At 31.2% G+C, this 24,622-nt stretch overlaps 1 protein-coding gene and 1 pseudogene across 1 annotated transcript; both read right to left on the bottom strand.

The window, feature by feature from the left end:
* Positions 1-820: 820 nt before the first annotated feature.
* On the bottom strand, positions 821-2,361 carry LOC120191117 (annotated as a pseudogene).
* Positions 2,362-15,180: 12,819 nt separating this feature from the next.
* LOC120191205 (RING-H2 finger protein ATL11-like) lies at positions 15,181-16,564 on the bottom strand. Its single transcript, XM_039194173.1, has one exon. It carries the CDS (start codon positions 16,474-16,476, stop codon positions 15,223-15,225), a length of 1,254 nt encoding a protein of 417 aa, XP_039050104.1. The 5' UTR covers positions 16,477-16,564; the 3' UTR covers positions 15,181-15,222.
* Between the last annotated feature and the right edge of the window lie 8,058 nt (positions 16,565-24,622).

Below are 24,622 nucleotides of genomic sequence, written 5' to 3'. Positions count from 1 at the left end.
CGAGCCTAAGACAATTGAGGCTAAAACAGTGAGCCTAACACGTAAATTTTATTTAGGAATTGGATCACTTAAAATGTACAAGCCGAAATTAAGGTATTAGTACAATATTTAATATTTTCATTAATTAATAATTAATCAATCTAATTGAACAATATACTAGATCTTTTATTTAAAGTCAGTGATTCAAATCTTGACATTGTGAATGAAATAAAGTGGATTGAAAAGGTCGCCATCTTAAGGACCTCTATCATCCTCGATTGAGATTAATCGATTAATAGATTAAATACCAATTATAAAAAAAATATTGAAATAAAATTTTAAACGACACTAAACATGATATTCGATCTCATGCAATCATTCTATCATAAAGGAAAATTAGTCCAAACTCAAAGCAATGGCGGATCTAGAAATATTTTTTTAAAGTGGGCACGTATATGTTAAAGATATAAAATTTTTGAACAAGGTAGGCATAAATAAAATTTTAGGATGTATATCATCAATAAAATAGATCATAATCGAAAATTTTCAGATTTCAGGGTGAGCATAATAAGTTTTCAGGATGGACAATAAAACAGATGACTAATCGAAGAAAATTCGAATTTTAAGGTGGCTACGTGACATCTGCCCTTAATGCATCCGCCAGTGACTCAAGCCATAGGAGTTGGTCAATTAGATAAGAATAATCCTAATGAAGAGTTTGATATTAAATTATCTTTAATATTTTAAAAACTAGTATTTTTAATGAAATTATATTTATTTTATAAAATAATTTAAATATAATAAAACCATTTAACAAATTGATACCTTACAACCGTAAAACATATCCACCAACAATTGATTTGTGTAAGAAACAATGGAATATAGAAGTCTCAAAATAAATGCAATGTAAAACATGTCCAGGATACTTCAACAATGGCAAATCTGGCTCAACATCAATTCTATCTACATCGAAGTAACCTTCCCGGGACACGGTATGTGGTTCGAAAAGATGAATGTTACAAGCTACGAGGCTGCAACGCTCGCTGGAGATACTTAATGGCGTAGTGTACAAACCCCATGAACCAAAATTCATGGTTGTCAACCGATATAATCTGAATGTATTTCTCAGCTGTGTTGGCTTTGCTTGTTGATGGATTCACTGCCCTCAGCTGATGTAATGGAATAACCAACTAAAAATCACTCATTTCAACATGTTTAGATAACAAAAAAGATCAGATATGTATAGGTACAAACACATTTATCCCTGTTAATCGAAGTTGCAGATGGGGTACGTTCGATTTCCCCCCAAAATTTAGCATACCAACATCGATCTATGTTGATGCTTAAACCAAACCATTTGCCACTAAAACAACGATTCGAACTATTGAGAGGCATAGTGTAAGGCTTTATACCTTATAGTAGCTCCATTGAGTCTGTGCACCAGCTTGGTAAGACAGAGGACTGTCGCTACAAAAAGCAAGCATTTGAGTCGACAAATACAAGACTCCGATAACAGGACCGGACGAGGTGGACAAGTAACATGCATAAGTCTTGAGAAGTTGTTCCTCAGAACAGTCTCGAATGTTGTTGAAAGATCTTCTCGTAACCGCCTTCTGTGAGAACTTTGGTGCCCTGAGCGATTCTTCCTACGGCGGCATCAGCAAATCTTGGCCCGGTTTTCACTGTTGCAATGAAAGAAGTACAAAGTTATCACACATACTTCATATTGTGTATTTAGAATATAGCCTAACATGAAGTTTCTGGTTTGGATTTCATTTTCTGTATTTTCTATACACACTGAGATAGCACATGCATAAGTTATGCAATAAATTAGTTGAAATTCAATATAATCATATATTTGAAAACTAAAAGAACATCAATTTTAAATATGATCTACACATTATAACACAGATGATAGTATTTGTGAAATCAAAATCCATATTTGAAGAGAAATAATTACAGTGTTGCCACATGTTGCCTGCTATCGATTTTGCTTTTTTAGTCTCCTCCGCCGTTTTCTTTCCCCATTTCCCCAATACATTCTTCACTGATTCCATCTTGCCTGCTAAACAAAAGGGCTGAAAATTTTGAATCAAATTCAAAAAGAATAAAAAGAAAAGAAGAAATGGGTTTAGCATAAGCCGAAGCAAGGGGAGTTATTGGAAGTGGGTTACTCTTGGAGGAAGATGATTGAGCTGGAGCAGACTTAGTAGCAGCACTGCCGGAGATCGACGCCGTGCCTTTATTACTTTGCGACTGGGAACCCATGGAAACGTTGGTCGAATTCTCCAGTGGAGGAGCGATGTCCTTCGGGGCCGGCACTTGGGTCGAGTCGGAGTTGGTTTGGGTAGTTTTGTTAGAATCGGACGGCAGCTGGCTCATGGTTTATATGTGTTTGGATGACAAGAAAACGAAATGGAAATTATTTTGGGAGGATTTCTCTATTTGGGGTTTGAACTTGTTTGCGGTCGAACTTATTTGAAAGAGAAAATAAATTCAGTGACTAAAAATGTTTTATAATATACGATTTTAATTAAATTTTTTTGGATTTTCCAAAATGACCAACTAAATCGCAATGCGATCGGTAATTCGTAACGCGATCTCCGGTATCGCAAATCAGTTTCCAGATTCGCAATGCGAACATCGACCGCAATGCGATCGATAATTCGCAACACGATCTCCGGTATCGCAAATTAGTTTCTAGATTCGTAACGCGAACATCGACTATCGCAATGCGATTTTTCAAATTCGTTGCGATAGTCCAAGTTCGCGTTGCGATTTATTCCAAATTCGTTGCGATATTCCAAATTCGTTGCGATAGTCGAAGTTCACGTTGCGATTTATTCCAAATTTGTTGCGATAGTCGAAAATCGCAACAACTGGTGGTATTGCATTTGTTTCTTAAGAATTTTCTCTAAAAAGATAGTATTCGCGCGGACGTGTCGAAGATACGTATTACCACGACCACGACCACGACCCGAGACGAGACGAGACGGACGACAGCGGCGCGCGAGAGTCCCCCTTGTTCTCTATCACTCAACAATGAAGTGGGAAAGCCAAGCCTTAAATACCATTCCCAATAGTATTTCCAATACTATGTGGGATTGAGCATTACCAACACTTGTTCACAATACTATGTTGGATTGAGCCTTAAATAGTGATATTATTTGTGAATTATAGTTAATGACTTTAGTATTTGTATGAAAAGTATTTGTGGTTCGTTTAGTTTTCATGCAATTCTAATTTATTTTCAATTGATTGTAATTGCACGATAACAAATTTTTTTATTCTCGCGAGTGATGCAAATTTTTTTGAATGTTTTGCTTAAAATTGCAATAATTGCGATTGATTGTAGATTGACTTTTAATTATGACATATTTAATCGTATAATACTAATGCAATTGGTTGTTGATTCAGTTGTTTTAAGGTGCAAGATTGTTAATTGTTTCCTGAATAATCACATAGTATTGGAAACAAGTGTTGGTAATGCTCAATCCCACATAGTATTGGAAACACTATTGGAAATAGTATTTAAGGCTTAGCTTTCCCACTTCATTGTTGAGTGATAGAGAACAAGGGGGACTCTCGCGCGCCGCCGTCGCCGCCGTCCGTCTCGTCTCGTCTCGTGGTCGTGGTAGTACGTGTCTTCGACACGTCCGCGTGAATACTATTTTTTTAGAGAAAATTCTTAAGAAACAAATGCAATACCACCAGTCGTTGCGATTTTGGACTATCGCAACGAATTATCGCAACGCGTAATAAATCGCAACACGAACTTGGACTATCGCAACAAATTTGGAATAAATCGCAACGCGAACTTGGACTATCGCAACGAATTTGGAAAATCGCAACGCGAACTTCGACTATCGCGTAATTTGGAATAAATCGCAACGCGAACTTGGACTATCGCAACGAATTTGGAAAATCGCAACGCGAACTTCGACTATCGCAACGAATTTGTAATAAATCGCAACACGAACTTGGACTATCGCAACAAATTTGGAATAAATCGCAACGCGAACTTGGACTATCGCAACGAATTTAGAAAATCACAACGCGAACTTGGACTATCGCAACGTGAACTTGGACTATCGCAATGCGAATATGTAAATCGCAATGCGATAGTCGAAGTTCGCATTGCGATAGTCGAAGTTCGCATTGTGAATCTGGAAACTGATTTGCGATACCGGAGATCGCGTTGCGAATTATCGATCGCATTGCGATTTAGTTGGTCATTTTAACAAATCCAAAAAAAATTGATTAAAATCGTATAAGGCATTTTTGGTCACTCGTATTATTTTCTCATTATGAAATGAAAACGACTGGCGCCGGCTGTTAGCCACACGACATACTAATATCCCACGACTGGGTCCATATATAACTTTAGCCCAACGATTCTGTCTCCATTTGGGCTTTGTCGGATAATGTTGTACTTGTATGGAATCTAATCCATATTCTTGGGCTGTTTTATTAACTCATGTTCAGTTAATGAAATATTAAGATTACCTTTGGTAAAAATCTATTAAGTGACTATGAATATTATTATTTTTAAAAGTTTTGAACTCAAGTTATTTCTATAGATGTGTGTTATTAATGATTAAAATTGATTCTGAACAAATATTATCTTATTATCACTTAAAATGATTAATTTTAGTAAATAAAGATTAGGATAAATTACATGTTTAGTACCTAAACTATCAATTTTGGTCCGTTTTAGTACTTATACTTTCAATTTTTTTCAAAAACATTCCCAAAGTTTAGTTATTGTTTCATTTTAGTACCCGTTCAAAATTTAACGTTAAATTTTGAAAACAAAAATTTAAAGTTTAGGTGCTAAAACAGACCAAAACTTATAGTTTATGTACTAAATACATTAATTTTTTAACGGTGGGATACTAAAATGAAACAAAAACTAAATTTATGTACGATTTTTTTTTGAATGTATAGGTACTAAAACAGACCAAAATTAATGGTTTATGTACTAAAATGATACAAAACTAATAGTTTATGTACTAAATGCGTAGTTTATCCTAAAGATTACCACAATGTAAAAGTATTCCACATGGTTTTCAAAATGTTTATGATTCATTTGAAAGATTATAATATTTTGGTATTTGATTAATAAAATACAAGATTATCTAAAAATATTTATTATTAAATTATCTTTGTAATAAAATTTTATTGATAAAGTCAAATTTTCATACTAAATTATTTTGTTTGATTTATTCATATTATATGATCATATCATATTTATAACATGTAAACTAGCTTAAGGAAGAGCTAGTTTGAGATTAACTCTTAGATTTCAGAATATTAACACTGTTAGGAATACTATATTATTAGTAGCCCAAGGTAATGCCAAGCATGATAATCTCATGTCAAAATCTTGCATTCATTGTAATCTTAAACCCAAACCAAAGACAACCTTAGTGAAAATATTAGACATGGTTGAAAAATAATGATATTTTTAAATGTAAATTACATATTTAGTACCTAAGCTATTACTTTTGTTTTGTTTTGGTTATCAAACTATTTTTCTTAAATTATACCCAACGTTACGTTTTGATTTCATTTCAGTCACTCATCATTAAAAAAAATTAACATAATTACTGACTTGATATTTTTATTTATTTTTTAATGATGGCATGGCAATATATTATGGTGGCATGTCAACATCATCGTTATTTTTTTAACAACGGGTGACCAAATTGAAACCAAAATTAAACGAAACAAAAGTGATAGTTGGAGGTACTAAATGCGTAGTTTACACAAAAAACTTACTAAAATTAAGGGACTAAGTTGAACAAAAATATAGAATTCAAAGGTTAATGTTATTTTATCTCTAAAAGTTAATTATAATGCGAGCATGCTTAAGTTTTATATGAATACAAAATAGTTGAAAAGTAATTATGATACAATAAAATACTCTAGAATCAGATTAATAGTGTAACATTCATAATCTTTGACAATAACTATTTTAAATAACTAAATTGTATTATATATATAAATATTAAGAATTACTTGATTAAAGGTTTACGTTTAATACATTTTCATTTACAATCTTTAAAATAATTCAATTTAATTAAAGTTAAGTCGATTATTAATAATAATTTTTAAATAATAATTTTTTTTTTAAAAAAAAACAACCTTCAAAAGTTAATTTATGTAAATTTTAATGGAATAAATAGAATATTTTGAAAATATTAATTATTACCTTAAAAAAGAAGTATTACTTTTATAAATAATTTGGAGTGATTGCAAGTAATATATGTTTTTAATTTTTTTTAGTCATTAACAACATAAACATATCTTGTAGACGCAATTGCTCGAACCCAATACCACTAAAGAAAACAAAATTTCCCTCAATCACTTAAATCGCTTGATGGGTTCAGAGATGTATTTTTCTTTGATAAAATAAAAAAAAAACAATTTGATTAGTAGTAGTATATAAAATTTAGATTTAGTTTTTCTTTTAGGATAAACTACACGTTTAATATCTCAACTATAATTGTTTTCTATTTTGATCACCTAATTATTATTTTTTTGTTTCAAAATTATACCTAATGTTACATTTGGTTTTATTTGGGTCACCCACCATTATAAAAATTAACGATAATACTGACGTGTAACCGTAAGATAATATCACTTAGGATACTAAATATATAGTTTACCCTTTATATAATTGTACCCTTGTAGGCAGGCATAAATCAAGCTCAGGCTTAGTAGATCATACTCCAACTTCAGCAATCGAGTGCGCTGGAAAGATTGACTGATGATAGATACCCAGTTTCCAATCGCAACAAAATCTGCTTTTTTTAAATTACTGGTAACTCACCTCTTTTAAGTATGATTTTGAAATTTTCTAAAAATGTAAACGCCTAATAATCACATGTTAGTATATTTTGTCCATTAGGTTTGATTGATATTAAACCGAATAAAAAAATTAATTTAGATTTTTATATTAATATTTTATATACTTATACGCCGTATTTGTACGGTGTTTTCAGATTATGTCTTATGAAAACTAAAAGGTTAGGCTGTATTGGACTTTGAAGCCAATTGACGGATACACACAACCAAATGAAGTTGAATATTGTGCGTATCAATGAGAAGTCAGATACAATTAACAATATTATTATTAAATTATTTTTTCTGTATAACTACTGATATCCGATTTATTAAATGACTATTTCAAATCGGGTACAACAGATGTAATGACGACTCTCCCAGTTCAATTTGCTCCATTCGCAAACACACATTTAATTTTATTATAAAAAATAATTTTTATATGGTAAAATAAAAATCTAATTGAAAAACATCGATAAGAGATATTATAGCAATTATCTCTAAATATATATATATATATATATATTACATCGAGTCTAGCATTTTTTACTCTAAATCCAAACACAAATCTAACATGATATAATCTAATCTCATCTTTTATAAAATTTAATTTGATTTCATATTTAAAAAAATAATTCTATAAAATCAAATCAAATTAAACTAAAATCAATTAGATTCGGATTAAATGGGAACCTGTTTATTTTGGCATGGGTCACTATCAAAATGGGAATCTGTTTCATTTTACATATTGAAATTGATACGTAGGAGTAATAGCATGAGATAGACCACCCTGATTTGTGGAGCAAATCAAATTTTGTTCCAGCTTAACAATATTATATATGCTTATCCAAATCCAATTTAAACACAATGAATGAAGTTCTCAAACAAAACCTATTTCTAATAAATAATAATAATAATAATAATAAAAATAATAATAAAAAGTAGAAGTAATTAGAGTAGAGCCAGCGCTTGAACGAAGAAAACTAGCTAATGTAGAGTGCGTTGCAGTCTATTTTGCTTTTTTCTGTATAAAGAAACAATAGGATTTGAATATTTATCATGAGAACCTTTGCTTCCAATGTACCACTCTACGACATTCAGCATTTATTTTTTGTTCGTCTTTTGCTTGATTAATTATATATATAGTGACAATAATAATAATTTGGTTCATATTATTCCCTAATATTTGATTTTGGATCAATTTTTTTTTTCATTAGATGAAAACTGTCAGTCAATTAACAATCAACTCTTGGAGTTGACTCAACAAGAATATATAGAGGAAGGTGATGATGTGGTGTATCCAGATCATAGTAGATGATGATATAGCAATTCCACTTGGACTAGAAAACTGACGTGGCATGTCCACATGTGATATCACATGTCGAGTTCATAATAGATGATATCACATGACAATATCTGATTGGCTGTTATTAATTTAATAAAATAATAATAAATTATTATTAATTAATTTTAAATATTTATGAAGTGGCGTGAATATGTCACGTCAATATTTTAGTCCATGTGGACTTATCATGTCATCATCTACTATGACCTGGACACGCCACATCAACATTTTAGTCCATATGGGCTTGTCATGTCATCATCTACTATGACCTGGACACGTCACGTCAACATCTCCCTTCACATGTTTTTGCTAAATTAGCTCCAAGTATTGATCGTTAGTTAACTAACGGGTTCCTTCCAATGAAAGAATTTTTTGACTCAAAAAGAAACGTTGAAGGCTAATATGCTTCAAAAAAAAAATAGAGGTCAAATCGACACTATTGTCTAATGTAGGGTGTTTTGTTGCATTATGTCAATTAGTTTTACTATTTAAAAAGATATTTTACTCTATATATGCCCCCGACATATTAATATTTTAATTTAAAACAATAAATTTATTTAAATATAAAATTAATTAAATCTAATTTTAAAATATAAAAATCTAAATTTTTTTTTATTTTTTAAAAAACTTAATTTAATGATTATATATATATATATATATATTATACGCATTTTATAAATAAATTTTCCATTTTGAGAAGTAATATTTTTCTAAAGAAAACGAATGAATGGTTTTTTAGTATTAATTTTTTTTATTAAACTAATGTTATTACATAATAGTATATGTTTTAAATACTTTTAATTATTTTGATAATAAATATTCAATCACTCTATTGTGATAGTTGGTGCTCTATTTTGTGATCTTAGAATAATAGTAGTTTGTTTACTTTCTAACTAAAAGACAGTCGGTAGATGGATTAATGGTTGTTGTAAAAGATTGGATAAAATTATTTTTTAAATTTTTTTAAAAAACATTTTTTAGATTTTTATATAATAATCGTTTTATAATAATAATAATAATAGTAATAATAATTTGTTAACGTGACGCTTTATGAAAAAAAGGTGCACCTATAAATTAATAATATTGTGGTCTGTGAACAAAAAGGAGTCTTAAAAAAAGGTGCACCTATAAATTATAATTAAATTCGTTGACAAATTTAAAAGAGAAAGCTATATGAAATGCAACAACCGACGTGACGCTCATATATAGAGAAAGCTATGAAAAGGTGCACATATATACTAGGAGTAAGTTTTACAGTATTTTTGAAAAGTGATTTTTAATTGTACGATAAAAAAAATTTAAAAGTATTATTTAAAAGTACAATTTAAAATTTAACCGTTTGAGATTGATAAAACTCTGGCTTTGGGCAAAAAAATTAGGAATTCAATTTATTAGCGATGAATCGGAGGTAATGAAGGAGTTGGCTTTACTTGAATTTAAAGAATGCTAGGAGAGTTTCAGCGTGTCGAATTGGTGGTGTTCGATAATCAGTGGCTTAGGTTTTAGGGTTATCTAGTCGAATTGGTGGAGTTTTCTTCCTTGATAGGCACGTGGTGCTGGTTCAGGTTCGTTGTTGTGCAGAGGTACTTTGGATTTTTAGTTAATTTGGTTCGTGCTTCTTGGTGAGGTGGACGATGTACGGGTTTTTTTGTTCGGTTAAGTGGCTCATTAGGTCGGTTTGTCTATTTTATGTTGTATTTTAGTTAACTAAATTGTATGTGTTCTTTTCTTCCCTTTATGATTAGGGAGATTTTTAATGAGACATATAATTTGGATCGTTTCGGTTTTGATATTAATAAAAAAATTTGCTGAGTAAAAAAAAAGTGTATTTGAAAAGATAAAATGTCTATTATAGACATAATGTTTTAAATTAAAAATATAAAACTTAAATTATATTAATACTATGATATATAAAATATATCAACTTAAACTATAATAAAGATGTAAAAAAATATTTTAAGATAACTCATTAATAATATTTTTATAAATTAAAAATATTTTATTAAGAAAAAATATTTATCAACAATTTTTAACATGTGGATATAAAATTATTACGAAATAATAATGTAAATACTTGTTTTGACAAAAAAATATTACAAAGAAATACATTAGTGCTTGCAAATTCAAGTGAATTTTAATATATAAATCATGAATTTTATTTATTTTTAAGTAATTAAAATAAATTATTTTTTAAGGATGTTAATATTGAATCATTAAAGAAAAATTTAAATACATATTTGAGTGGAACCCAAACATTAGTAAAGGTAAAATTATAATTTGATTCCAAACGCAAAGTTGAAAATGAAAAAACTACAAATCATAGCTTTTGTGGTTGGTTTGAAACCATCGTTTTCATCCTAATTTTTTATTTTACTTTTTACCTATTTGACATTTATTTTACAGTCAAAACGAACTTTTAAACTAAAAATGCGTTTAGAAAGAAACACCAAACGGGACTTGGGTCGAATTATCAAAATTATCCATGCTCATTCAATTTTTAGAATTTAGATGTTGTTTTATAAATTAAAAAATTAAATTTCAAAGAATTTAAATGCAAAAGAATAAATGTTAAAAATGTATAAGAGAATTATAAAATATTTTTATTTAATTTAATTAAAAAATATTTTTTAAAATAAAAAATATTAATTTAAGTAAAAAGAAATTTCTTTTACTACCTATGTTTAGATTGATCCGGTAATACATAATATAACTTGAAAGTATTTAAAATTGAATATAATCTATTTTAATAATACTGCAAATAATAAATAAATTTCTTCTAAAAAAATAATGATAACAAATAACAAAATTTAATATTTAAATATCATTATTAATGTTTCATATGCAAAAGTTTAATATTTGTACACACTCTAATCCAATTCGACCCGAAGACCAAAGGATTAAAGTACCACACGAGACCACAGAAGTGGTTAACTCAAAGATTTCCTTTTAAATTAACTGCAAACTGTGATCTATAAAAGTTTATCCATAATAATATAAAATAATAACATAATAAAACTGAGTTTACAAGTCCCAAATCATTCAAAATAATAATATTGAGTTTAATACAAAACGGATTTACGACTGAATACAAGGGTCTACAAATAGTACATGCCCTCTAATGTAAATCAAGACGTACTCTGAAGCCTCGATTGATATGAAATATCTGATGACGATAACGCTCCACGGACGATCTCTTAAAAACCTGTGCACAAAAACACATTCCGAACGTCGAGCTTACGAGCTCAGTGCCGTACTAATAATTATATTATACTACACGCATTCACTAAACGAGCATGCTAGTGGCATAGGTATGAAGACATAGGATGTTAATATGACATGCTTAGGTAGACATTATGGTGTGGTTAAGGGTTCTGCATCTCAGGGCATACACACCTCTAGCCTTCCTAAAATACTCTTGGGTATTCGGGGTGAGATCAGGAACTGCATCATAGACATACACCTGATCAACTTACTATGTTGAGTCTTGGGGCATCTGCGCTCAACTGGTAACTAAAGTACCTTGGTACTAACTAGGATATATCTGAACTGTACGATCGTCGTCTGCTAAAGTGACTCGGATGTCCTAACTATTTCCTGAGCATCAAACAAGGCTATTTTTATGTCATCCTATTTGTTATTGTTTCTAGTTGTTTTGAGCTTATTATTGTTCTCACTTGTAGTTTTATTTCATGGCTTCCTGGTATTATTGGATCCATCAAATCTATCCCTTAAAACCCTTGGGTTTCTTACCCAATATTGTTTGTGGGTACCAATACTAAGCTCCTTCAATATCGATATTAACCCCTGAGTATCGATACTAACCTCTAGGTATCGATACCAAGTGACTATCTGGAACTAAGAGAAAAGGGGTGGTATCGATACTCGGTTTGAGTATCGACACTTCTGGTATGTGGTATCGATACTATCCTAAGTATCGATACCAAATTTGGCTTTGATGTTTGAAAAATACCTTAGTATCGATACCCTTATTAGGAGTATCAATACTCTACCCCTAGTATTGATACTCCCATGAGTACTGATACCAAAATTGCCTACTGGAATCTGCTAAGTGAACTTGGTATCGATACCATCCTGCGAGTATTAATACCTTAGATACAATATCAATAACCATTGTATGAGTATCAATACTTCTAACCCAAAATCCCCTTGTTTCTAGCAATTGAAGAACAATATCAGTATTGTTCTTTCAGTACCGATACTCATGCCCAGAAAAACCCTATTTTAGGCACAAAATTGATCCTCTAACTCACACAAAAGTCCTAGTGAGGTTCCCAAAAATTATTAAAGTGTTATGTGTGATAGCATGGGTCATAATAGGTTCGTAAACATACTAAAAAACACCAATTATTAAAATCTACCATGAACATGCTTCATGACTCATGCAAGCTAACAAATTCACCTAGTGATCAACATTGTAGTAGAGTTGAGTTAGACACCTTGAGTTCTAAGTAGCTGGGAGCTTCTTCAACTCAATCAAGAGTGAGTTTTTCCTTTCCTTTGCACTTGGAGCTTTCTCTAACTTCTCTCACTAGGCAAGAAATCAAACATAAAGGTTTAGTACATCACTTGAGCTCAAATCATTCCAAAAACGGGTTGATTGAACTTAGGTTCTAAAACCCTCTACTAAACCTATATTCGATAACCATGGCCAAAATTTTCTATTGAGAGCTTTAGTAAAAGCTTAGTAAATATAGATTTCATTCCTTACCTTGGAATCCTTGAAATAGGCTTATAAAACTAAAAGCTTCAACCTTTGTTCTACTATTGGAGAGGAAGAAAATGATGAGGAAGAAAGGAAGAAATAAGACAAAGAAGAGAGTGGTGAAAAAGAGAGGGAAAACAGACGTGAGATCATCAATAATTAAAGGATTTCAGCTTTTGAAATTCTAAACGGTAAAATTGTTTTTTCACCCCTTCATCTTTCATCCAAGGATAAAAAATGCCTTTTTAAAAAAAATCAAATGGGCTCGCCTAAACTATCTCGGGTTAACCCGAAACTTCTAATATGGGATTTAGGGTGTTACAATATTAATTAAAGTTTTAAATTTAAATTATTTATAATGTAAGTAGAATAATGAAGTAGTATAAATTTATTTCATACCAATAGAGATAATGAAGTGGTATAAATTTATTTCATACCAATAGAGATAATGAAGTGGTATAATGTAAGTAGACTAATGAAGATTATTCTTATTTGTTATCATATTGATCTTTTTTTTTGGATTCTCGAGTTAGATTTGGATATGTGATTTATGTCCGTGGATAGTTTTCTCACATTGCTCAATTATGATTTGTGGTTTGTAGGTTTATTTCAATAGTTTAATCTCATTTTATGGTTCGTTTGTCGACGCAGTCAGATATGTTCTTATATACCTTTTATTCGAGTTTATTTGATTAGATTTTTTAACTTATTCCTTATTTGGTCATTATATGATCTTAAATGACGAGTTTCTTGTATTAATAATTATAGAAAAATGTTCTTATTATATGTTTAGTTTACAATTGTGGCCATAAACCTTCATCATAATTTGAATTTTTTTTTGATAAAACTAGTTGCTTTAATGTTATTAAAAAAATGTCAAATTATATGTAATATTGTAAAGATCAACTTTCTTTTCTTTTTATTAGTAATTAATGTAAAGGTAACTTAGATAATTAAACTAATAAAATGAATGAGGCTTAAATTAAAAATATTATGAAATTTGTTACATCAAATTGTAAAATTTACTAAATCTTGTAAGATAACCAAAACATAATTTACCAAAAAAATTAAGGGTCCTTGATTCTAAAAAATATTTTTTTTGTTTTTATTTTTAGAAAATAGTTTCCATTTTTATTTTTTTTTTTAAAATTAGAAAACATGTTTGGTTAATATAAATCAAATCTTGATTTCAAAAATAAAAATAGTTAAAATATATTAGGTATCTATCTTTTAAAATAGAGATGAACAAATAGTTATTAAATAATTATATTAATATAATTATTAAAAAAGATTCATTACATAAATTTAATATTGAGTTATGCAAATATAAAACAATAAAATTGATAATAAATTTTATTATACAAAAATTATTTTAGTTTATAGTAAGAATATAATGTTAATACAATTGGACATCAATTAAATTAAAAAATATACAAAAATATTACTGTAAACAATAGCACAAAAAAGTGTCTTGTTAAAATAAAAAATATGTTTAGTGGTATTTGAGGTCCTCAAACTTTTGGGGAAAAAAACTAGTGTAGCCCTTGAACTTTTTTACACAAAATGTAACCCATAAATTGAGAGAAAAAAATCAATATAACCCTTTGAGTAACATAACTAAACGTTAAACGTCATGATGCTTACACGACAGTTCACAAAGCTTACTTATCAATATACAATATTGATATGATAATTCAAGATGTTGTTGTGGTAGTACATGATAGATGATGATGTGATAGATGAATTTAATTGATTTTTTGACTAAGTTTGAGAACCTAATTAATTCTTATAGAAAGTTTACGCACTTAATTAATCTTTTAGAAAAAATAAAAAAATATTTAAATTTAAAACATAAAATATAGACAATAATTAAGATATTTAATACATTAAATATAAAAATGTTAAAAAAATAAATTATTAAAAAAATTAGCTTAAGGACCAAATTGAGTGTAAATGTTTCATTATTTTTCAAATTTCCAAAATAATTTTAATGAAAATATCTTTTTTTATGTTTTCTTATTTTTACTTATTTTTGTTTTCATTCTCCATGAATCATTTTCTAATTTTATAACCAAACACATTTTCTTTAATATTTTTTATTTTCTAAGAAAATAAAAAATAAAAAAAATTTATATTCTCTAAAACCAAATACACACTAAATATTTAGGAGGGGCAAAGCATATTTTATCAATAATTTAAGTAATAATTAATAATAATTATTTAACATTGGAAAAAGAAAGTTTAGGGTCCCGGTCCCTATTAAGACCTTAATTTAAGTTGGTCAAACCTCAAATCCGAAAGAACAAAAACCCGGTGAACCACCCAACGTCTAAACTTGACTTTCAGACCGTAGCCGGTCCAACGATCGGTCGCCTACGTTCTCCTCCCCTGACCCTCCTATGAGCAAACGATCAAATGACGATTTAATAGATTTTGTCAAACTCCTGGACGGAGTAGCCGACCCCTCATCGCATCCACCAACCACCGGTTTTGGTGACCGGATCGACCCGAACCTTGAAAAAAACGGAGGAGTCGTAGTGAACCCCCGCTGATCGAACCTCTCGTAATTATAATAATTCCTGCCTAAACTCCTACTCCTATAACCCCGCTTCAAACTCCTCGCTCGGGGGAGCGACTCGCAACTTTTAATACGGCTCAAACTAGAGTTCATCAGCTGGCTCCGTACATCCTCCGGCAACCGTAGTGTAAACCTCTCGCGGTTCTCCGTCGTTTGAACCAACGAGTGACCCGTCGAGTGAGACCGTGGAAACAACAAGGTTAACCTCCACCCCGTCGACCGTGACCTTTGCTGCTTTGCAACCTGATTAACATCCGGCGATTCTGTGTCCGTTATCTGATTAACAACGTCTACGTGACTGGGTTGATCGATTGGGTTAGTGTTTTCGGGTCGGGTTTCGTGTTCGGAGTCCGAATCGTTTACTTGGACCACGGCGGCGCAGGTGATCACCGTCTCGTCTGGGTTGGAAACCAAATTTGAGCGGCAAACGGGGCACGTGGAATGAGAAGAGAGCCAAGCGTCAATGCAACCAGGATGGAACACGTGGCTACATGTCGGAATCATACGCAGCGTTTCGTCGTCCTCGAACTCGTTTAAGCAAACGGCGCACTCAAGCGTGTCTTTCCCGATTTTGAATCCTTTGACAGTTGAGTAAAGGAACGTCGGGAAAGACTCGATCACCGAGGGATCGAGTCCACGTATCGATCTCCTCGACCGCCGCCCGAAATTCACGGCGCCGTCCCAGTCCCAGTTCCCGCCTTGACTTCTCCTCTCGGCGCACTGCCTGATGTAAACCGAAAAGAATCCCATGAAGAAAAACACCGTCACCAAAACCACCATGATAATCGCCATCGACGGGTTGAATCTGTGTCCAACCGGCCCATAGGGATTGATCGGTGGAGGCGGCGGAGCTGACGTAACTTGGCTTTGCGCCGTTGACATCGAGACAACGAAACATAGAAAGAAAAGAAGAGAATTTGTCTTGGCCTTTGATTTGCAGTTGCTATTGCCATGGTTCTGCCAGGAAAATCTATGAAACGAACGGCTACGATCTTTTCGATTCATCTGGTACTGGGTTGAAGACGACAGCAGCAGGTGGAGCGTTGATTTTGCTTGCTCATGAGTTTAATGACACAGTATTTATATATTTTAGCTGTGATTTTAATGATTTTCTTGTTGCCTAAAAGCAAAGCAAAACAATGTTTAAACCCACAATTTTTTTTTTTAAAAAAGGTTTGAGCTAATACTTGAAAGCCAAGACAAAAACAAAGGAAATGGAAGAAAAGTACGGCGTCATAGTCTTAGTATGTAGCAGGTGGTTTAGGATATATATGGGAGAAGAGAATTGTTCTTCCACGCGCCATGGACTGCGCATGTGATTCAAACTAAAGGGTTACCTCTTCCTTAAGACAATACTGTAGGTAAGTATACTGTTTAATGTCTTGTGTTTTGATTTTAACTACGTTCTAAAATTGGTCAAAATTCTACTAATAGTCCTTATATTATATTCAATTATGAATTTAGTCATCCCATGTTATTTTAATTTTTTACTTTATTATTTTTTTTATTTTAGAATTTTAATTTTAAAAGATATGGTGGTCATTAAATATGTTAATTTAAAATTTATTATTAGTTATTATATTTTATATAAGATATAGATTTATCTTAAATTCTTTACTTTTACCGTTCAATCTTTATAATTGAGTTATATGATTTTTGTACTATTTAATTTAAAAATATTAAAACTACATTTGACCAAACGAAAATATAAAATCTAAATACATATCTTACATATAATATAAAAAGGTAAATGATAAAATTCAACGAACAACCACACTTGTGTGAGGGTGTACACATGCTCACTATAAAATTCAAGTTTTCTCCTAATAATTATATGTTTTTTTAAATATTCATCCTAAAATTTTATTTTTATATATGTCTCATATATATTATTAATAGATATATTTATCTCAAAAAATATTTATAAATATATCATTAATAAATTTTCTTTCTCAAAATTTTAAAAAAATAAAAGTTGCACATATAAGTTTGACACGTAATCAGCATGAAACTGGGTGATTCACGGTGATTGGTTGATGTGAAATGTGTTGGTCAGAATAGATGAGATGTTCTAAATTTATTCGAAATGTGAGATTCATGTGATTTCACCTTAAATAAGTTTGAATATTTCAAATTAATATTAAAAAACTTAATTCTATTTTAATTATCCACATTTATTTTGATAATTTCAAAAGAATAATTTATATAAAAAAATTATATTTAAAATTTAAAAACTATTTATTAATATTAAAAACAACGTGAGAGCCTTATGGGTTTTAGTGGCTATATCTAGATTGACTTATCTACCAAAAAATAATACTAATTAATCTCATAGATGATGACAAATTTTTTTAATAATGCTCTGAAAAAAATCTTCGAATAATGCTTTGGTCGGATTATTTGTTGGAATAGAACGAATGATACAATACACAATAAAATGCATGGATTACCATGCGACACCCCATGCATGGCGCATGGAGTGCCATGCGACTCCCATGACCAACGCATGGACTGTCATGTGATTGTCTTGCATGGCCCATGTAGACCTACCAGCTACGCCCGTGAATGTTGCATCCTGCTCGACTCAACGATGCTCCCTGCTCCAGTCAAAGCTCGTGAAGGCCTATAAGCAGCTTCCCGTGAAGCAGCAATGGCCAATGCTGCAAAAATTAGAATTATAGCAATAATTTGGCACCGATAATATGTGGAGTTAAGTTATACAAATCAGACATGGGCATGGTTCGAGCAAGGTAGAAATAGAAGAGAAAGGAGAGGAGAAGAAAGAAAGAAAGAAACGTACCAGGTAATTTATTTATTCATATACTAGGGTTCGAATAATTTTCAAATAATATGAATGCATGGTTCATATATTATGCATGCAATAATATGTATGATCCCGTGAATTTTTGTTTTCATGCTATGAAAAAAATGGTTCTAATAATGTTAAACCGAAATTTGGTAGCAATAGTATGGATTCTCCCGTGAATTTGGAAGTAATAATATGCATGCATGGTTTATATATTAGTGTAGATAAGTTTTTGTTGTTGTTTAAATTAGTTAGTTAGTTAAGGGTAAAACTAGTTTAGATTATTTTTAGATTAAATTGTTATGGCTTAAATTAATGTTTAAAAGTTATTTTTCTGCAGATTCATTTAAACGATGGAACAAAATTAGTTGTTTCATCTTGACGCTCAACATATTTCTAGCCATTTGGGATTGATGGTGTTATTATTAATTAGTGTTGAAAACATTTTGATGTTTTGATATAACAAATTAAGTTTAAATGAATTTTAAGATTTTACAAATGATTTTCTAAGTATATTCGATTCAATTAATCGAATATCAAATTATTACTCCAAATCTTTATATATCTTTGAAACAGCTTTCACAAAGTATTTTGAACCAAAATCAAGCCTTAAATTCAATTATTCAAAGGCATGCACCGATGCATCAAACTATGCACCGATGCACCCGATGATTTAATTGAACATCGAATGTGTAGACACTAATTTTTCAATTTCATTAAAATTATTTTTAATTATTATTATTAAAATTATTATTATTATTATTATTAATATATATATATATATATTACAAGCCCAAAGGACCCGGAGGCCCATTTTACAAGCCCAAAACCCGAAGCCCGTTTACAATTCCGATCATAAATGGCCTAATAGAAACCCTAAACCCAATTAGGGTTTCATTCTTCTCAGCCAGCCGCCAATGATCTCAGCCGTTGGATCTGAGAGATCCAACGGTCCACAGATGGTTCCAGCAAATGAAACCCTAGGGTTTCCTAACCCTAGGTTATCATCCGCCGTTTCCTGAAGCCTCGCGCGACGCCGCCTCATGTTTCCAGAAGAGCTCAGCTGCCACCTCCAGGTGTTCCACCCCGCTGTAGCCATGACATCACCGCCTCTTCGAAGACTCCAGAAACATCACGCCGACCGTCCACGTTTTAGCTATGGGGTGAGTCACCACATAGTTTGGTGACTCACCAAAGTTTCCACTCTTTAACCAGTAAGAGAGGAGCACCGTGGTGGCTATAAAAGCCACCGTTACCTGCAAAATAAAGGGGGGGGCAACAGAGACGAGCCACGAACCCACAACCAACAAAAAAAAAAAAAAGAGACAGAGAAAGAGATACGAACAACCAGAGCAAGAACTACAGCCACGAGAGAAGAGACCACGGCGAAAACGGGAGAGTCGAACGAATAACAAGCAACCACAACAGCCAAATATCGTAGGAAAAGAGAGGAAAGAAACATACCGAAGAACTTGCAGTCATCAGAGCCTCCTTGTGCGACCGTAAAACCGAAAGGTTGAAGGTAAAAAAGGCTAGATCTACGACGTTAGGTAGATTTTTAGGTTAAGATAACCCTGGATTTAACTTTAGGATAACCGGGGCTTTGATTTGGTGTATATTAGTAAATTCCGGCCACCATGTACGGTGGCCGGCTGCGGCGGCGATCATCACCAGAGTATGGTGGTTGGCGGCTGCTGGAGATCGCCTCCGATAGGAGGAATTTAGAGAGAAGCGAGAGAAAAGTTTCCTCCCTCAGTTAGAGAGAGAGGAGAGAAAGAAGAAAATGAGGGAATGGCCCGAAGGGCCGGCCTGAGTTGGGTTTAAATGCCCTCTCCCAAACGACGCCGTTTTGGGGGAGGGGTATTTCTGTAATTACCCTCAAGGGTAAACCCTTTCCGCAGCCCTCTATATTTGTAACTTTGCAATTTAGTCACTGAAATTGATTTTTAATCATTTCAATTCGGTTTTATAATTTTATTTAATTTATAATTTAATCCTTGCCTGCTTATATAATATTTAGGGTAAATACCCATTTTAGTCATTATCAGTTTATATATCTTTAGGATAAATAATAAATTTAGTCCCTTATGTTTTAATAATTATTATTTTAGTCACTAAATTAATAAATACGTAAAATAGGATGTTTAGCCACTGCAATATTAAATAATTAATTATGAATTAGAGTATTTAATTTCAATATGTTATAATTTAGTCATTAATTTTAATACTTTTATTTAATTACAAGTTTTATTAATTTTTATATTTAGTTTTAATTTTATTTTAATTATTGTTTAAATATATTTTAATTTTATATGTTTAATATTTTAATTAGTATTATTATTTTATTTTTATTAATATATATTATTTGATTAATTTTATAAATTAATAATGTTTATTTATTTTTAATATCGAAGAAAAGAACAGTCTTAATACAACTGGATGTCCTATTCTGGTATTTTAAATAACTAAATATTATAAAAATTATAATTTAGTTTTATTACATTTTTAATATTTATTTTTATTTATTAATATCAAAGGAAAGAGATGTCTTAGGGTACCTAGAAGCCCTTTTCTGATATTTTTAAATAAATAAATATCTTACTGTATTAAAATAATTTTTTTTTGTTATTATCTTAAGAAAAATGTTTTTATATTTATTTATTTTTAATATCAAAGAAAAGAGCTGTCTTAAGTCACCTAGAAGCCATTTTCTGATATTTTTAAATAAATAAATATCTTATTTAATTTTTATTTTTTTAAGAAAATGTTTTTAGTTATTTATTTTATTTTTTAATATCGAAGAAAAGAGCTATCTTAAGGTACCTAGAAGCCCTTTTCTGATATTTCTAAATTAGTAAATATCTTATTTATTAATATATTTTCTTAAAATTATTTGAAATAGTAGAATTATGAATTAAATATATCTTTGAATTTTTAAATTTCCAATAATATAGACAACTTATAATTAAAAAGTACCAATTTTGGGCGTTGTAGGGGTGCTAATCCTTCCCTAAACGTAACCGACCACGAATCCCTTTTTATTATTAAAAAGAACAAATTTTTGGTTATAAACGCAGATCAGTTCATCTTTTAACTGATGTTTTCTTAAAACACTTTTAAAAGATAATTTTTAGGTATTCGACTTACCTAACCCAAAAGGCCGATGGCGACTCCCCAAATTATTTTAAAAAACCATTTATTCACATCACTTTTCCCGCCAAATAAATATTTCGTGCCCGGACGAAATCCGGTTACGACAGCTTGGCGACTCCACTGGGGATTCAAGTCAAACTTTTAAAATCAATTATAAATTGTCTCTATCAGTTAGAAATTAAAAATTCATATATTTAATTTTTAATTCTTTTCTTTCAAATCTTTTATTACTTATTATTTTTATATATTATTATTTTTATTTTATTTATTTATTATATTCAAGAATTATTTATTTTATTTGTTTGTTAGAGGTTTGAACATTTCTCCTCACACACAACACTTGCATTGCATAACATAAAGCTCTATAATTGAGTTTGTCCCTTTTAAGTGGGAGTGAAAGCGACATCTTCGTGAGAATTTATTCTCCGTGTCAGACCTAGCAAGTAATTTTCGAGGTTCATATGCTCTATGTCTTCGTGAGAATATATTCTCCGTGTTAGTCATAGAGAAATGTATCCCCTCGAATTGAACTCGATCCGCTTAAGTCTGTAATAGACTAGGATTGAGGGTTTGGCAGCCTAAGGGGGCACTAACAAGGATAATTCGAGTACCTTTACTCCTAGAACTAAAACCCTGCATATAATAAACCTTAGAACTTCTCCTGATCTAAGACAGTTGTAACACCCTTAACTCATATCCGACCCGAATACAAGTCCGAGGTGTCACATTGACTTTTCAAATCTTTGACTCTTACAGAAAATCCCGGGAATTTTTAAAACCTTCATTAAAACGAAATACATTAATTTACATAAGACCATAAAATACAAAATCGATCAGAGTATTCGTAATTAACACTTATTACATACCAACACTCTATACATAATCAAGTACATACTTTGTCAATTTACTTCTGATCTGATCTCTTAGTAGTATTGCTGCCTGTGCTACTTCTATTTCCACTCTTCCTGATTCTTAGTACCTACGTGTAAATCACTTACACGCTAAGTCATAGACTTAGTGAGGCAATAAATGAATATGCAACGATAAACTTATGAATGTTCATACTTACCATTGGATCATGACATTTCAATGTGCATTTATTTATCACATGATAACATATATAATCATATAATGCACATACGAAACTTACCTTCTTGTATCACTTTCACTGTAAATCGGTATTTCAATTGCATTGCCCATGTATATTATTGAGAATAGAGGTATGTGAGTACATTGAGGTTGTGCACTAATGCTGTCACCACAACTCGTATCAATTCCCTCATGGGGCACCGAACCTTAGTTCAGTATTCATCCCGTAGGACTATTATCTATGTCCCGTAGGACCATTACATCCCGAAGGACTACATCCCGAAGGACTACATCTCGAAGGGCTACATCCCGAAGGACTATTATACCCTCGACTCTTGGCATGCCAACTACACCTATAGTTCTCATATCGTATACTATGGGCATTATTCTTATTTTTCATATGTTCATATACTTCTGTCATTTCTCTTGTGATCATGTAGCTCATGTCACTTCATATCATGTTCTCATATTACATGTCATATCACATATCATATCACATATCATATCACATGAACATATATATGTCTTATGCATGTATAACAACAATTACCATGTATGCATGTTCACAACTATTATATTATAAAAATCAACATAGGGATTAGACTTATCACAAGTCTTATTCCATTATAATATACATCTAGTATGCACTCACCTTAGCTTTGCTTTGTTTCGATTCTAATCCTTTGATCGTTCCGGAATAAGCTTACTTTTAGTATCTACATAATCACACATGGATGTATATCAGTATTATAACTAATATACTCTAATGGTTCACTCTTTAGACTAAGAGAAAAGTCAATTTCATCTTTTAATGAAGGTATGCATCGATGCACTACTGATGCATCGGTGCATCAAAGGTATTCGATGTAGTATTATTGTTGGGATGCATCGATGCACCGATTGCATTCGATGTTTCACTATTAATGGGATGCATCGATGCACTACTTATGCATCGATGCACGAATTACATTCGATGTCTTTATTTTAAAATAGTGCATCGATGCACTACCAATGCATCGATGCACATTCATATTATTTCTGGGTTTTAACCTTGATGCATCGATGCACCATGAATGTGCATCGGTGCACTCTGCCCAGAATCCTCTTTTTGAACCCGAAAGTTCATTCATTTGGATTAAATCCTTCATGTTTAATCCCCTTTTTCATTCTTAACTCTAGTACACATCCTTAAACCAATTTATACTCATTTATTTCATCTTAAACCTTCAAATCCTATCATTCATATGTAATTCAAGAATTACATTAATAAATCAACATGTTTGAATTCCGTTTTTAACACTTCGTATATCTTAACTAGATTGATGACAAGTCAAATATAACTTTCAATTCTAGTTATGAACTCTATTCCAAGATTTCATTTAATAACTTCAAATCTTAAATCTCTCCTAACTCAATCATCCTTTGATGTTAAGATAACTTAAGCTTTCCTTAAGCTTAGTTATCATCTAATAATCAAAACCCAATATTAAATTTAACAAGAAACTCAATAATCAGAAATCTTACCTTTGCTTTGGTTCACGCGTACAAGGAAGAAAGAAGAATAAGATAAGTCTGGAAGCCTTTGGTTCTCTCCTTTTCAACCCACTTGTATTCATATATATCCTTATCCCTTGTTTAATTAATTGATCCTTGCAATGACTTTTTTGCCATTCTATTCCTACTTCCTTTCAATTCAATCCTACACAATCATTTACATATATATCTTTATACTATTCATTCATTCTATTTTAATCACCAAAATTTGAAACTTTTCAATTTAGTCACTAACCCGGTATTGAGGATGTTACAATTCTCTCCCCTTAAGAAAATTCGTCCTCGAATTTTCATTATGTAAAGAGGTAGGGATACTTAATCCTCATGTCCTCTTCACGTTCCCATGTTGCTTCCTCTATTTTGTGATTTCTCCACAAGACTTTAACCAATGGAATAGTCTTGTTCCTTAATTGCTTGACTTCATGAGCTAATATTTGAACATGTTCTTCCTCATAAGTTAAATCTGGTCGAATCTCAATTTCTTCAGTAGTCACAACGTGAGATGGATCAGATCTATATTTCCTAAGCATTGAGACATGAAAAACATTG

Source organism: Hibiscus syriacus, unplaced genomic scaffold, assembly GCF_006381635.1.
Source record: "Hibiscus syriacus cultivar Baekdansim isolate YM2019G1 unplaced genomic scaffold, ASM638163v2 tig00116965_pilon, whole genome shotgun sequence".
Taxonomy (NCBI): Eukaryota; Viridiplantae; Streptophyta; class Magnoliopsida; order Malvales; family Malvaceae; genus Hibiscus; species Hibiscus syriacus.
The sequence above is the reverse complement of the archived record's forward strand: the minus strand, read 5'-3'. Positions and strand labels throughout refer to the sequence as shown.